Raw genomic sequence first — 15,608 nt, 5'->3', positions numbered from 1 at the left:
AGTACACTAGCTTTTAACCCTGAGGTCGCTATATAAATCCATGTTAGAAGATAATTATCAGTGTACACTGAGTAATGATGCAGAAATAGGCATTCAACAAGTATGCTATCATCTCACCTGGCCTCTTCATCAGGGTGTCCTAAATGAATGAAGTTAACTATAAAGAAAGTACAATTTCAAATGTAGGAAGAAACATGACACCCTTTCTACATTTCCTTCTTATGTAACAAAAAAACAACTCAAAGCTTGACTGTTTCCTACCTGCTGGCATTCTTTTAAACCTTTTGTTACCAGTAGGAGCTAGTCCTAAAACACATTAGCACCTTAGGAAATGACACTATTGGAGTGATTTTTGACTATTAATAATCATTGTGACATGATATTAGATAGATAGATAGATAGATAGATAGATGATAGATACTGAAGAGTACTTAGCAAACTGGAAGGCATTGGGAGAATAAAGACAGAAAAGACCCACTTAAGACAGAAAGCTCAGACAGGAGAGTCTGAGAATTTCAAAGAAAACAGTCGCAAATTTCAAGACATTGGCTGGTCCTGTTTATTTTTTATCAGCCTGTGACAAATTAAGGCATACAGAAATATATTTGGTACACAGCAATGCTAGAGAGACTCATATAGCAGTCTCAGTAGGAAATAAACCTAGGATAAACTGTTGCAGAAAGCTTTCAGTTAGATCAATTTTCTGTGAGATAAAAGTCATTCTTTCTATACATTATTTTTGCCAATATAGTCTTTTCTCTGTGTGTTCAGGAACAGTTAAAATCTGGGACTTTGGCAGCGGGCAAGAGATGAAAGTGTTACCAGAAGGGAAAGACTGGAAGGAGGAAGAGCACTGGCTGCAAAGCCTGATTTTCCTGAAAGCTCAGGAAAAACACCAGTACTTGATCCTCGCTTTGGAGCGCAATGGGAAGATCAAAATGATCCAGGTTTGCAATCCCATTTTTACATACTCTATATGCTCTTCTTGGGAAAATCAACTGAGTGTGGATAAACCCCATTTAAATCCTCTCTTGCCAGCCAGCTGAGGATAGTATTTCTCCACCAACCTTCCTAGGATGTTCCTAATTTTAACATTGCCCAGGTCCAAGCAAAGAACAAAAAAGAATAGCTGCTCAGCCATAGCATCCTGCCCATCCAGTGTTTGCTGAAGGAATTAGCTGGGATCCTCTGGAGTGGATATCAAAAAGATTAAATGTATATACAGCTGCCACCTCTGACATGGTTTATACCCTCATTTGGGGATAATTCCCTGGCAGAGCTGCTTCCCAGCAGACTCTGTGAAAGGGAGCAATGATTCCTCTCTGAACCTTATAACCCATAACGCATTCAGGGATGCTCAAGTCACTTTTTCAGTTTGCCACCAAAATTACTTTGTTTACTTTATAGTTAATAATGCCATCTGCTCAGGGCTGTTTTACAGGGATTGAGGTAGACTAATTTATTTTTTCCTGTGAGTCTATTACCACCTAAGAACACTAATGCCTTCTTCATTCTTAAATGAAAACTAGATCATTTATGGACTTCCGTGGTGGTCCAGTGGTTAAGACTCTGCACTCCCAATGCAGGGGGCATGGGTTTGATCGCTGGTCGGGGAACTAAGATCCTGCAAGTTGTGAGGCGTGGCCAAAAAATCAATAAAAGTTTATAGAACATAAAATAAAAAAGAAAATTAGATTATTTATCCTGGCTATGAAGTGGATGTTTCCCTGACTAGAACTCTGGGATTCATTGCCCTTATTATTCCCCTTCTGAAAGCTAAGATCAGAAAAAAAGTCTTTCATTAAGGTAGCATTGATTACAATGACTGACAGCCCTACTGTTGGAAAAAAGGAGTGAAAAACTTTCTTGATTCAACTAATCCTTCTTTGCTGTTTGAGCAATCCAAAATGGCACTGTGCTAGAAAGGAAGCTCTAAAGTGGAAAGAAATAGTTGTAAATTTCCTTTAAAAGATTTACTTTGTAATTCTACCCTGTTCGGAATGTTGAGTTCTTACTGATGAACTCAATTTCCTCAATAAATAAAATGAAATACTGAGAAATGAAGTTAAAACTTGAATAATATATGGACCAAAGGAAAAATTTAATGACCTTTTAGATAATTGAGAGAAAAACAGTTGTGGCATCAACACAATTCTGTTTAATTATGTATTAAATAATTTGCAGGAAAGTGAAAACAAATTGATAGCCAAGTCAACACATCTCTAAACGAGAATTTGGTCTGATTATTTTTTGCTGAATTGACAAAATAAAGCAATAGTTTAAATATCATCTAAACATAAACACATTCCTTCAGAAAACAGAACTTGCAGGTAGCATTATTCCTGAAAACTGGGGCATGTAGTTAGCACTTGTGGGTTTTCAGCCTGTGAAGGAAGAACCTAAAAAGTGACACAAAGCAAGGGGGTCATTAGGAAAGTGTAATTTTGGCCCCAAATAAAGTTTTGGCTAGAGATGGCATTAGTCTTTCTCATAGCTTACCATTTGTTCAACAGACGGCCTTAGACTGGAATTCTTATTCTTTATTTCCCATCTTCTTACCATCTGGTCCTGACACACACATGCACACCCCCAGCCCCAGCTCATGCAGTGTCATTCGTGTTGCCAACTTTGCTTTTATCAGGGCTTGGTCTACCAACCTACTTTCTCTTTAGAGAGATGAAATAAAACCAAACTCATCTCCAACAACTTAGCCCTCAGAACCTTTAATTGCTGAAATGTTTAAAAAATAAATAAATAAGTAATAAATAAAACAAGCTCACTTACTCCCTTAAAAAATGGCACTGTAAAAAGGAACTTCTTAGTAATATAGTCTAAAATGCGACAGTGTATTAATTTCCCTGTTTTAAGTTAGTGCAATTGACCATCAAGATACCCTTCCTAACAGACAATGTCTGTTGTTATAAACACTCCTTTTTAAAAACTGCAAAAAGTAGCATGGTGCTGTTCTCACATCAAAATTGCTTTTAGTCCTATTGTAGCATTTTTTACTTTGATTATTTTCCATGTCTCCAGAATTCTATAGATTTAACTTGATGAGGACTGAAAACCCGTCTTATTCATATTTGTATTTTTGCTCTGCCCAGAGTAGGTGCTCACTAAGGACTGAAATGTAAGGAATATAAGAAACCCCTTGTAAGATATACAATAGTAAATCTATGGAGCATTTTAGGGTATTTTTATTAATGTTGGACAGGGGAATTTTACAATAAGGATAATGTTGAAAATACACTTATTATTATTAATATCTTATTATTTACTTATCACTTATTATTATCTGCCAAATTAAAGTAAATATGGTCTGATTTACATACTTTCTAGAATACTTTCATTCACTTGTTTTGTTCAGTGATCATTTACCAAATGTTTACCATGAACCAGAAAGATATCCCCCTTTCACAATGGGACTTACAATTTAATAAGAAAGACTAATGTTGATCCGCCTATTACAAGTGTTATGATTGCTTGCACAAAGTGCTATAGAAATTAATGATGTGGGTGGTGCCTAACCTAATCTGGGAGTCAGGGAAGATTTCTCTTTCCTCAGATTTCCAATTAAATTCAACACAATTCAAGAAACATTTTGTGTGCTCCACATATGCTACATATTTTTTCTAAATCCCAGGATTCTATATTAGTGAACTAGATTACTCAGGCCAATCCTCCACTGAAAACCATGAAAATTTCTGGATAATGTATTTTCTAAATCTCCTAACTAGCATTAAAGAGATGACAATATAGTAAGTAAATAGCAGACCAAAATTTTAGTGAAAGTGGAGAATGAGAAAGGTAAATTGAGAACCAAAACACCACTGCTACTTTCATCCTGAGGGCATTTTCCAAAGTAAACTGGATTCAATTTTTGAAAACTCACCAGATTAGAAGGGGCAAAAGAAGTCAAGGCTCAGGGCCTGTGTAAGGCAAGGAGTTTAATACCAACTCTACAATATGCTGGGACCCAAAATCACACTATCAAGATTAGGGTGAACCAGAAAGAAAAAAGCCAACCTCCTAGGGGCAATCCAGGAAAGACTGCCCTCACACTGAGCCAAGCAGGGAACAAGGGAGAAGAGTAGGAAAACAAAACAAGATGAGACAAACCCTGTCCCTGAGAAACTGACCACAGGTAGGATCTCATGTGCATTTGCAACCTAGCTTGCCGCCTAGATTTGCAGTACTTAGGTGGTCAAGGAAATCTTAGCTATGAACTTGGTTTAAGGTGATCCAATACTGGTAGTTCCACCAGGCACCTGGCAGAAACAAGCACAAATTCATTCTGGAGGAAGACAACTTCATCTCAGACCATAGGTAACATAATTAAGCTCATAAGGAAACAGGACAACTAAGTTTGGGCACAGAGAGTAACAGAACAACAAAAAAATCCATATACAGCAGAAATGGCATAGCAGGTATTTGTGGCAAGAATATACTTTTCAATAAATCGTTTTTGAGCAACTAGATACCCACAGGGAGAGAAAAAAAGAACTCGAATTTTCATGATTTCATGATCTCTAAGACTATTCCTTGTGGATTAATGACTTCAAGACATTAATTGAAAAACAAAACAATATGGTTTTTAGCAGATAATTAAGGGGATTGTTTTTATGAACTCAGGATAAAGAAATATCTTAAATGATATTTTAAAATCACTAGTTATTAAGGAAAAGATTAATTTATTTGAATTAATAACATTTCTCCATCAATAGTCACCATAATGAGAGCAAAAAGACAAGAGTAGAATTATAGAAAATATTTGCAACTTGATTAGTATCCAAAGTTCTTAGATAATAAGTAAGATAAACAGTTCAATAGAAAAATGAAAAAAGATAGACACTTCACAAAACAGAAAACACAAAAGGCCAATAAACATGAAAAGCCGCTAAACATTATTAGTAACTTTAAGTTAGAATTTGAATAGATATAATACACCCAATAGACTGATTTTAAAAGTAAGTCTGAGTTTTAGCAAGGCTGTGGAACAATGTGACTACTCATTCACTGCTAATGTTGGTGTAAATCAGCACCAACTCTTGGGAAATATTTTGGCATTCTTGAGTTACAGGACCTTTTATTCAGTCTATATGTAACTTCACCGTCTTGAAGTGACAGTGTTACCAATGAGCAGTCCAAAGCTTCTCTGTGTCTTCCTATGTAAGCAACTTATTCTTTCTCTCTGCAAATTTGTAAGACGTTTTCTTTGTCTTGAAGTTTAAAGTCTATGCCTATGTGTATATCTTTTCCCATCAATTCCACAGGAGACTTTCAATCTGAAGTCCTAGGTATTTCTTCCAGCTCAGGGGATTTTTTGAATTATGATTTGTGTATTAGATGTCTCTTTGGCATCTGTTTTTTTTTCTAATTCAGGAACCCATACTATTTGCATATTAGGTCTTCTGAATCTGTCCTCCAAATCTCTTATATTTTCCTCTGTGTTTTTGTTTCATTTTAGTTTTGCTAACTGTTTTGAAGTATTTTCTCTACTGCTAGGCTATTAATTCAAGTCTCAGACAGGTGTTGATTCTCCTTCAGCTCATTAACCAAATTCTTAAATTTTTTTGTTGTTGTTTTTTGTTTTTGTGGTACGCGGGCCTCTCACTGTTGTGGCCTCTCCCGTTGTGGAGCACAGGCTCTGGATGCGCAGACTCAGCGGCCATGGCTCATGGGCCTAGCTGCTCCGCAGCATGTGGGATCTTCCCGGACTGGGGCACGAACCCGTGTCCCCTGCATCGGCAGGCGGACTCTTAACCACTGTGCCACCAGGGAAGCCCCCAAATTCTTAAATTTGAAGATCACGTTGTGTTGGTTTTTGTTTCTGTTTTGAACTCCCTTAAGTACTGTTCAGTTTTGCTCAAGTTATCATACTTCCCAGCAGTTCTAGTTAGTCTGGGATCTGTTCTGCATGTTTTGTCTGTTCTACTCTCTAGATTCTAGGCCTACTGAACTACATTTCTTTTTCTGCTCACTGGGGTTTGGCTACTAGAAAATTGCATGATGTGATAATCCCAAAGGGTGGGATGTACAGCCATGGTGTTCTTGAGGGCTGGGGTTTAGCAGTCCCCACAACAGTCCCCTGTCGAGGCACTGGCAATAAGCTTTTCTGAAGCCCATTCTCTTCTCACTCTCCCAATTTCTAAAGTACAGAAGGCTTAGTCCACCTGTTCAGCTACTCCTCTACTTCCTTGGAAGAAAGGGAAACTAGGCATAAGCCATGCTACACATTGTCCCCTCCACACACACCTCTGGGGATTTAAGCATATTTGCAGATGAACCACCATGCTTAAATCCCATCCTAGGAGTCTCCCCCTGAATAAGGGTTCCCAGGCTTTTATTCAGCCCAGGGCGGAACAGGCCCATGATAACTTTCTTTCCCCAAACTCTAAACCCCATTTCTCTGCTTGTCCCCAGAAACTGTTGAGGGCAGGAAGGTTGTTCTTCCTGACATTGAAGCTGGGAGTAGAGTGGAGAAAAGATGAAACAAAACTCTATCTTCCAAGACTCTCAGCTGCATTAAACAAACAAACAAACAAAACAAAAAATTCTTCAGGTATCACATTCAGTTATTCAGGAAACATTGCTAATGCATTATGAAGTAAAGTAGAGACCCCGTAAGTTTTATGTACTTCTTTTTAATGTCTTCAAACCAGTTTTTAATGGTTTAAAATGTCATGTCTCTCTTGTACTTATATTCTTAGTTTTCTTTTCTCAAGTCTCAGAAAAATGTTTGTGCAGTTGCCTGATCTCTTCACAAATCACCGCTATACTAGTTTTCTGGGCAAGGTCCTTTAGTCATGTAATGGGAGGGCAGATTTTAAATTGACTGACCCACTGATAAAACTTCATAGACCACAGAGAAGAAAACAGTATAGTTTTTCATATCTCAGTTTTAAGAGGATAAAATTGTATTGAGTACATAAAAATTTTAGTAAATTTGGAATAAGTTTGCCCCAAAACCCTTTTTGACAAAACCATAGGTTGATTAGAAATTACTGTTCTAACATTATGAACAAAGCACTATGGGAGTTCAGAGATTTTTATTAACCCCCCCCCAATAGTTCAAATTCTAAAACCCCACTTATTTCTTTTTATTTGATCTTCCTTCCTATCCACATTACTTTGTGTGTCTACTCATATAGCCCTATTTGTGAGTCCCTTAAAGCAAAAGACCTTTCTTTGTGAAGCAATTTGTCAATACCTATCTGAGATAAAAAGTTTCACCAATTAGAGATGAAATGAATAAAATAAGAATAATTTTTCATAAACCTAATTTTACTTCAAAAATTATAAGATTTTATCTTTTTTACTTTTTTGTATTAAAATAGCCTTTCTTTTCATAAAATGATGATAATAGAGTTTTCTCTCTCCTTTCCCCCATGTTCTTTCCTAGCAAAATTAAATGTTAGTAACTCTAAATCAATCTTTTAAAATATTTTTAAAATTTAGTGCTCTATGAATTCAGAAAGTCTGATAACCACCTTCCTAAGTGGTTCAGTTGAAACCAGCTAAACTTATTAAAACCACTGTAGCCAATTCATCCCATCAAGGGGGCCCATGACCCTAAATAAGCTATTACTCAGTATATCAATATCAGATCACTATTTGGATATTGCTGAGATTCCTTCTACTCCCACAATGGTGCAAATGCTAACCAAAGAATCAACTAGTATGTGGGAGTACCACTGGCTCATACTTTTGAATTAACATAGATATGAGATAACAGAGATATTAGATCTACACCTAGAATCATAAAGTTTTTTTTTAAAAAAATGGAAGGACTTTTATCCATTAACTAAGGAAAATAAGGCCCCATAAAGTTATACACTTTGCCCAAGTTCTCACTAGAACTAAGACTAGAAACACATTGTCATCATGCCTAGACCAATATTCTCCCCACTTTACCACAGCTGCTTTGCAACTAAGGAAGATCCCTGCTCTGCTCACAAAATAACCAATCTTCAAAAATTGGCCTTTATTTCCATATAAAAATTGAAAATTCTAAAGCTAAGAGCATCTCATGAATAATAACCAATTAGAAAACAGAATAAATAAATACAACAGCAAACAAAAATCTAAGGTACCTAAAATAAATCTAACAATAACATACAAGATTTTTGTGTGGGGGTGTGGGAAATCTTAAAGGACATAGAAACACCCTGAATAAATGGAGATATACCATATTCATGGATGGGATATCACAAAGATATCTTTACTACAGTAAAATTAAAAACAAACATTTACCTTAAAAAACAAAGCAGAAGGACAAGTCACAGACTGAGAAAAGACCACTGCACCCCAGGTAACTGAGAAAAGATTGGGAACCAGAATACCGAAAGAAGCTCCACAAATCCAAAAGAAAAAGAAACAGCCCAACAGAAAAATGGACAAAGGACAGATAAGAAAGCTGGATGCCTCACAAATACATGAAAAAAAAAAAAAGTTCAACTTACTAAATTAGAAAAATGTGATTAATGTAATTAACAAATTTTAAAATTAATTTTTAAATGTCTTATTTTAAACCCATCAGACAGTCAAAAATAATTATTTAAAAATCAAGTAAAACGAGGTTTTGGCAAGAATGTGAAGAAAGGAGAGCTTTTATTTACCCCTGGTGAAAGTGGAAATGGATGCTACCTTGAAGAGCCACTTGGCAATACCTAGTGAAGTTGATGGTGTGCATATCTTACAACTCGGTAATTCTACACCAGGCACATGCTCAAGAAAATATGGCACCTGTCCATAAAAAAACGCAGTGAAAAATTGGCAACAACTGGAACACTCATCAGTAGGAGAATGGATAAGTAAATTATAGTGTATTCATACAATACTATAAAGCAGTTAAAAATAAATGAACTAGAGCTCCATGTAATAACTTGTATAAATCTCAAAAATATAATATTAAGTGAAACAAGCAAGTTGAAGCAGAATCCATACAGTTTGATAACATTTATAAAAAGTTAGAAGCCTGGAAGCAATATCATGTAATATATATTGTGTTGGCCAGAAAGATGTTAAGATGCTACGGAAAATCCCAAACGAACTTTTTGGCCTACCCAATATATATGACTAAAACCTGAATATGGGGTGTGTGTGTGTGTGAGTGTGTGTATATAAACTTTCATGACTAAAACCATATTCAGGTACTTGTTACCTCTGGAGAGTAAAGAAGAAAGAGGAATTATATTAGGGAGGGATAGATGGTGCTTAAGATATGATAAAGCTGAGTGGTGGGTATATCACTGTTTGCTCTATTTTTCTCTATATCTTTAAAACAGCTCAAAATAAAACAGTTAATTGAATTTTTCATGTACTCACTGGATTTCTCTTAAAGGGTAAGGAAGATGATATTTACCTTGCGGTGATATGGGAGCTGCCTGATGTTGTGCCTGTCCTACAAAATGGGAATCGCATTGTGCATCTAAGGATGTCTGCTAAAGATAGGAGTATGGCTATTCCTTTCCCAGATGTGGAGTTGATAGTGGAGAAAAACTTTTCTCAATATGTTGATGTAAGTTTTTTCTTGATTTGTTTTCCTTTTTATTATGAAAATTTACAAACATATATAAAAGTAGAGAAAATAATACAATGAACTTTTATGTATTATCACCCAGCTTCAAAAATTATCTATGCATGGCCAAACTTATTTCTCGTTATTCCTACCACTCTCCCATGACCATTGTCAATGGATGGATTATTCTGAAGCAAATCCCAGACATTGTGTAATTTCATCCCTAAATATTTCAGTATGTATCTCTGAATGGTAATGACTCACAAACAAAACAAAACAATGGTACCATTATTTTCTAAAATAATTTACAAGAGATCTTTAATATAATCACATCACATTTTTCAGTTTTCCCAGATTTTATCATACAGTTTTGTTTATCTTACAGTTTGTTTCAGCCAGAATCTAATCAAGGCCCATTTGTTGCATTTGGTTGATGTCTCTTCAGTCTTTTTTAATATATAATTATCTTTCCATATCTCTTTTTTTCCCCTTGCAAATTATTTCTTGAAGATACTGGACAATTGGTACCTGGTTTCTCATTTTCCAGATTTTGCTGATTGCACCCTTGTGGTGAATTTAAAAAGTTCTTCTTTACTTCCTTTAACCTGGTAGTTATATCTGGTGCATGTAGCTTTGATTAAAAAAAAAATAAGACTCTATAGTACATGGAGGTCACTACAGTACATGATGTCATGTACTTCCATCAAAATTCACATAATACTAATTCTCTTTTTTTGGATCAGCCATTGATGACCACTACCTAGGTTTATTATTTCATTCAGAGTTGCCATCTTAACATTCTGATTCATTTATTAGCTGGAATGTGTCTTTAAAGAAAAACTGTTATCACTGGTTTGCAGGGCAGAAATAGAGACACAGATGTAGAGAACAAACGTATGGACACCAAAGGAGAAAAGTGTGGGGGGATGGTGGTGGTGGGATGAATTGGTAGATTGGGATTGAAATATATACACTAATATGTGTAAAATGGATAATTAATAAGAACCTGCTGTATAAAAAAATAAATAAAATTCAAAAAAGAAAAACTATTATCAACTATTTGGTTACACTGAGGTATAGTTCAGATAGGAAATCAAAGTAACTGATTGATTCTTTCCTTACATTTATCAGTTTTCAAAATAAGAAATTAGGTTCCTTAGCATCCTCCAAAACAGTGGTCAATGGATTTTATTTGTTTAGTATCATTATCAAATCATAAATTTAAATATTCTTGATTTGTTTCAGTCTATTGCATTATTAATTAATTCTCAAATCATCCCATCTCAAGCTAGTTGGACACTTTTCAGGCTTTTGAGTTCTTTTAACATGACTCTAGTAGTTCTGGATAGCTTCCAGGTGTGACAAGTTTCCAGGCGTATTTTGTTAATTTCTTGTTCCAGATCTACAATCCACCATTTTACTAAGAAATCCTAATTCTTTTAGTGAGATTAATCATTAAAATAGTATTAAGAAACTACAAACTGAGTTTTAGAGATGCTTATTGTCACTAGATTCATCCTTGTTTTTAGAACTTTTCAATGGACAGAGCTAGGAAAAAAATTTAAGAGAAAATACATCTTTAGCTTGTACTGATATTCCCATTCAGATTTAAAATAATATGGCATTACTGATTTTATTTTTGTTATCTTTTTCTCTCACAGAAAATCTCTGTTTCTAATGAGATTAACATAATTACTTACTTGCTTTATCCTATTATTTATATAATGTATCTTATATAATATATAGGGTTTTATGTCATATTATATTGTATTATAGTACATTATATTATAGTATGTTAGATTATAGTTTTGGAAAAATATAAAATAACTAGAAATATGATAGCTGAAACAATTATCTTCTTTGTAGTTTCTGTCCTTAGAGTACATATCTCTTGGAATATGCAATCAAATTACTATGTTTTAAAATTATTTGAAATAATTTCTTGTGCCACCAACTCTATACACAACAAAGTTTATTGCATTTTTAATGTATTGTTTTTTAAAAATTTAATTTTGTCTAATTATTATGTAAAACATTTGAATAGATTTTAAATCAGATCTTCAAAACGAGATTTATTCTAACTTCCATTCCTGTCCCTTCTATTCTTTTCCTAATCTATAGTTAATCTTTTGTTTTTAAATTTTTGATTTATGCTTCCAATGTTGTGTTTTAAAAATATAATCTAATATTTATCCTTATGTGTATCCCCTCACTCCTTCTCAAGCAAGTTTTAAGATACTGTACATATTCTTATATTCCTTGCTTACTTTATTTAATAATATATTCTGGAGATCATTATAAACAGTACATAGAAATGTTCATCTTTTTAAAAGATGTGTATTTTAAGGTAAAATACACAAAACATAAAATTTACCATATTAACCATTTTTAGTTATAGAGTTCAGTGGTATTAAGTACATTCATACTGTGTGCAACCCTCATCACCCAGAGAACCCTTTTCATCTTGCAAAACCAAAACTCTATACCCATTAAACAATAACTCCCCATTCCCCCCTCCTCCAGCCCCTGACACCCACCATTCTACATTCTGTCTCTATGACTCTGACTACCCTAGGTACCACATGTAAGTGGAATTATACCATATTTGTGCTTTTGTGACTGGTTTGTTTCACTTAGTATAATGTCTTCAAGGTTCATTTATGTTGGAGCATATGTCAGAATGTTCTCCCTTTTTAAGCCTAAATAATATTCCATTGTATGTATATACCACATATTATTTAACAATTCACCCATTGGTGGACATTTAAGTTGCTTCCACATTTTGGCTACTGCAGGTATGAACATAGTTGTACAGATATTTCATCTTTCTTTTTGAAAACTCTATGTTATTTCAGTTAGTTGGATGTACCATAGTTTGTTCAACTAGTCCCCTATGAGTTAACATTTGGGTAGTTTCCAATTTTTTTGCAATTATAAATAATGCTGTAACAAATAGCCTTATGCATATGTCATTTCAAATTTTTGAATCTAATCTTTAAAATAGATTCCTAGAAGAGATATTGCTGCATCACAAAGTAAATGCCAAATTCTCCCCTACATCAGTTACACAATTTTATATTCCCACTAACAACGTATGAGAGTGCTTACTTCCCCACAGCTTCACCAAGAGTGTACCGTGTCAAACTTTTAGATTTGTTCAAATATCATAGGTGGAAATTGTAAGTTGGTATGTTTTTTCTATTGTAATGAATAAGTGGAGCATATTTTTATGTATATGCCTCACTTGTCTATTCTTTGTCTATTTTTCTATCTAGATTACTCTTTTCTAATGTTTTAAAAAGCTCTTTATATATTAGGAATATAAAAATACATACACACGTGTATAAATAATTAGGAATATGCATTAGGAATATTAGTCCTTTGTGATAGAAGTTCCAAATATTATTTCCCAGTTTCTTATTTATGTTTTCATTTTGTGTATGGTCATTTTTACCATGGCAATTCTAACTTCTGAGCAGCTGGGTGTAGATGAGGTTCAACAGTTTATCAGAAACTACTCTTGGGTATAATCACAAATATTCTTCAGGCTCCACTCAGGGAATCCAATAGTATTTCATGTTCTCATTTATCTAAAAATAGCTAGGTGTTTTAACTTCTCCAAGATTTTAATAAAAAGGGTAAGTTTGGGGTCATATCAAGAGGTCACAAAATTGTTCACTTTTTCTGGCTAATTATTATTTCAACATTTTTACATTATGTAATCTTAACTAGATTTTCCAATGTCAGTTAATAAAATTTCAGCTTTTTGTTTTTACAGGTTTTTTTTTAAGCTTCTTTTCTTGCTCTGGTGACATCACTTGGTTAACTTTTTTCTTGCTGCTCTAATTGTTGTTTTAAAAATCTAAATAAGGAAAATATATCATCAGACTATTTTTTTTACAGGATATTCTCTGAATTTCAAAATTGTAAGTAGACTGAAAGGAACCAATCTTATATTCCACACAGATAAAAAGAAGTGTTCCCTGACAAGTTTTTAACAATAGATCCTCAGAGTCACAGAACCAGAGCCCTTAACCTGGGATCCTTGGATAATCTGTTCATAGGTGGACTTCCAGGGATCTAAAAAGCCTCTGCAATTACATACAAAACTTCTCTTCTGAAGAGAGCATGGTTCATAAGTTTTTCTTTCTCAACATTTTATTATGAAAAATTTCAAAAATATAGAACAGTTGACAGTGTTACCCTCCACTTAAAATTTACTCTTAACATTTTGCAATATTTGCCTCATTGCAGATGTATTCATGTATCCATCCTCAATTCACCCTTCAATCCACCTTATTTTAAAAATGTATTTCAAAGTAAGATGAAGATATCAGTACATATCACCCTTAAACACTTCAGTATATATATCTTTAACTAGAGTTCACTCTTTGTTTATGGTGTTGTGTTTTTAGTGAAATTTACAAATAATAAATGCACAGAATTTAAGTATGCTATTCAATGAATTTGAATAAGAATATACACATCCAAACCCTTATCAAGATTAAAAAAAAACACTTTGATGCCCCTGCCCATCAATACTTGCCCCTCACTGAAAGACAACTACTGTTCTAATATTTTTCACCATAGATTTGTTTTTCCTTGTTCTAGAATGTCATGTAAGTGAAATCATACAGTATATATTTAAAGTTTATTTAATATGTTTTTTAGATTTGTCTATGTCACTGTATATATCAATAGCACTTTTTATTGAACACCTACTATGTGTCGAGCACTATTCTTAGCATTCAGAATGCAAAGTTTAATGAGGTATGGTACCTGCACTACTGCATTATAGGATTGTAGCAGAGAACTTGGAGGGTTGAGCCAGGGTGCAGGGGTGAAAGAAGAGGAGGTTCCTGATGAAGATAGTTGCTGAATTAGTTCTTTAAGAACAATCAAGAGTTAGCTTGGCCCAGAAAGGGAGTTTCTAAGGGGAGGTGAGAAGACAAAGTGAATCCCAAGGGGAGGAGTAACGTGGAAAAAATGTCACAGTGCTTGCTTGACAGCACATATACTAAAATTGGACTGATACAGAGAAGACTAGAATGGCCCCTGCAGAAGGATGACATGCAAATTCATAAAGTGTTCCATATTTTTCACAGAATACACATTCTTTTCAAGTGCACATGGAACATTCTCTAGGACTGACCACATACTAGGGCACAAAACAAGCCTCAACAAATTTAAGAGTATAGAAGTTATCTTAAACATCTTCTCTGACCACAACAGCATGAAACTAGAAATTAACAACAGAAAAAGAAATGAGAAAAAAGCAATTACATGGAAGCTAAACAAAATGCTACTAAAAAACCAATGGGTCAATGATGAAATCAAAGAGGAAATTAAAAAATACGTTGAGACAAATAACAATGAAATCTCAACCATACAAATCTATGGGATGCAGCAAAAAGAGTTATAAGAGGGAAGTTCAGAGTAATTCAGGCCTTCCTCAAAAAAACAAGAAAAATCTAAAACCACCTAACATACCATTTAAAAGAACTAGATAAAGAAGAACAAATAAAACCTAAAGTCAGCAAAAGGAAGGAAATAATAAAGATCAGAAAGGAAATAAATAAAATAGAGACTAAAAAAACCCAGAAAAAGTCTATAGAACCAAGAACTGGTTCTTTGAAAGGATAAACAAGATTGACAAACCTCTGGCCAGACTCACCAAGAAAAAAAGAGAGAGAACACAGATATACAAAATAAATATAAAAAACCATAAGGGAATACTACAAATAATTGTATGTCAACAAATTCAACAACCTAGAAGAAATGGATAAGCTTCTAGAAGCATACAGTCCACCAAAACTGAATCAAGAATAAATAGATAGGGACTTCCCTGGTGGCTCAGTTGTTAAGAATCCACCTGCCAATGCAGGGGACGTCAGTTTGATCCCTGGTCCAGGAAGATCCCACATGCCATAGAGCAACTAAGCCTGTGTACCACAACTACTGAGACCATGCACTGCAACTACTGAAACCCATGTGCTCTAGGGCCCATGTGCCACAACTACTGAAGCCCACATGCCTAGAGTCCATGCTCCACAACAAGAGAAGCCACCACAATGAGAAACCCATGCAC

At 34.5% G+C, this 15,608-nt stretch overlaps 1 protein-coding gene and 1 non-coding gene across 2 annotated transcripts in view; both read left to right on the top strand.

The window, feature by feature from the left end:
* The window catches only part of WDR64 (WD repeat domain 64), a 152,920-nt gene that overhangs the window by 77,278 nt on the left and 60,034 nt on the right, over window positions 1-15,608 (top strand). Inside the window, exons 13-14 of the mRNA XM_027122460.1 lie at window positions 772-947; window positions 9,344-9,520. Coding sequence (XP_026978261.1) covers window positions 772-947; window positions 9,344-9,520 — 353 coding nt within the window. The remainder of the gene's footprint in view (window positions 1-771; window positions 948-9,343; window positions 9,521-15,608) is intronic.
* On the top strand, window positions 14,515-14,620 carry LOC113628687 (U6 spliceosomal RNA). Its single transcript, XR_003436181.1, has one exon. It is a non-coding gene; the product is annotated as a U6 spliceosomal RNA (small nuclear RNA).

The sequence above is a fragment of the Aethalodelphis obliquidens genome, unplaced genomic scaffold, assembly GCF_003676395.1.
Source record: "Aethalodelphis obliquidens isolate GAN/ISIS:26980383/991018 unplaced genomic scaffold, ASM367639v1 scaffold24, whole genome shotgun sequence".
NCBI lineage: Eukaryota > Metazoa > Chordata > Mammalia > Artiodactyla > Delphinidae > Aethalodelphis > Aethalodelphis obliquidens.
The sequence above is the reverse complement of the archived record's forward strand: the minus strand, read 5'-3'. Positions and strand labels throughout refer to the sequence as shown.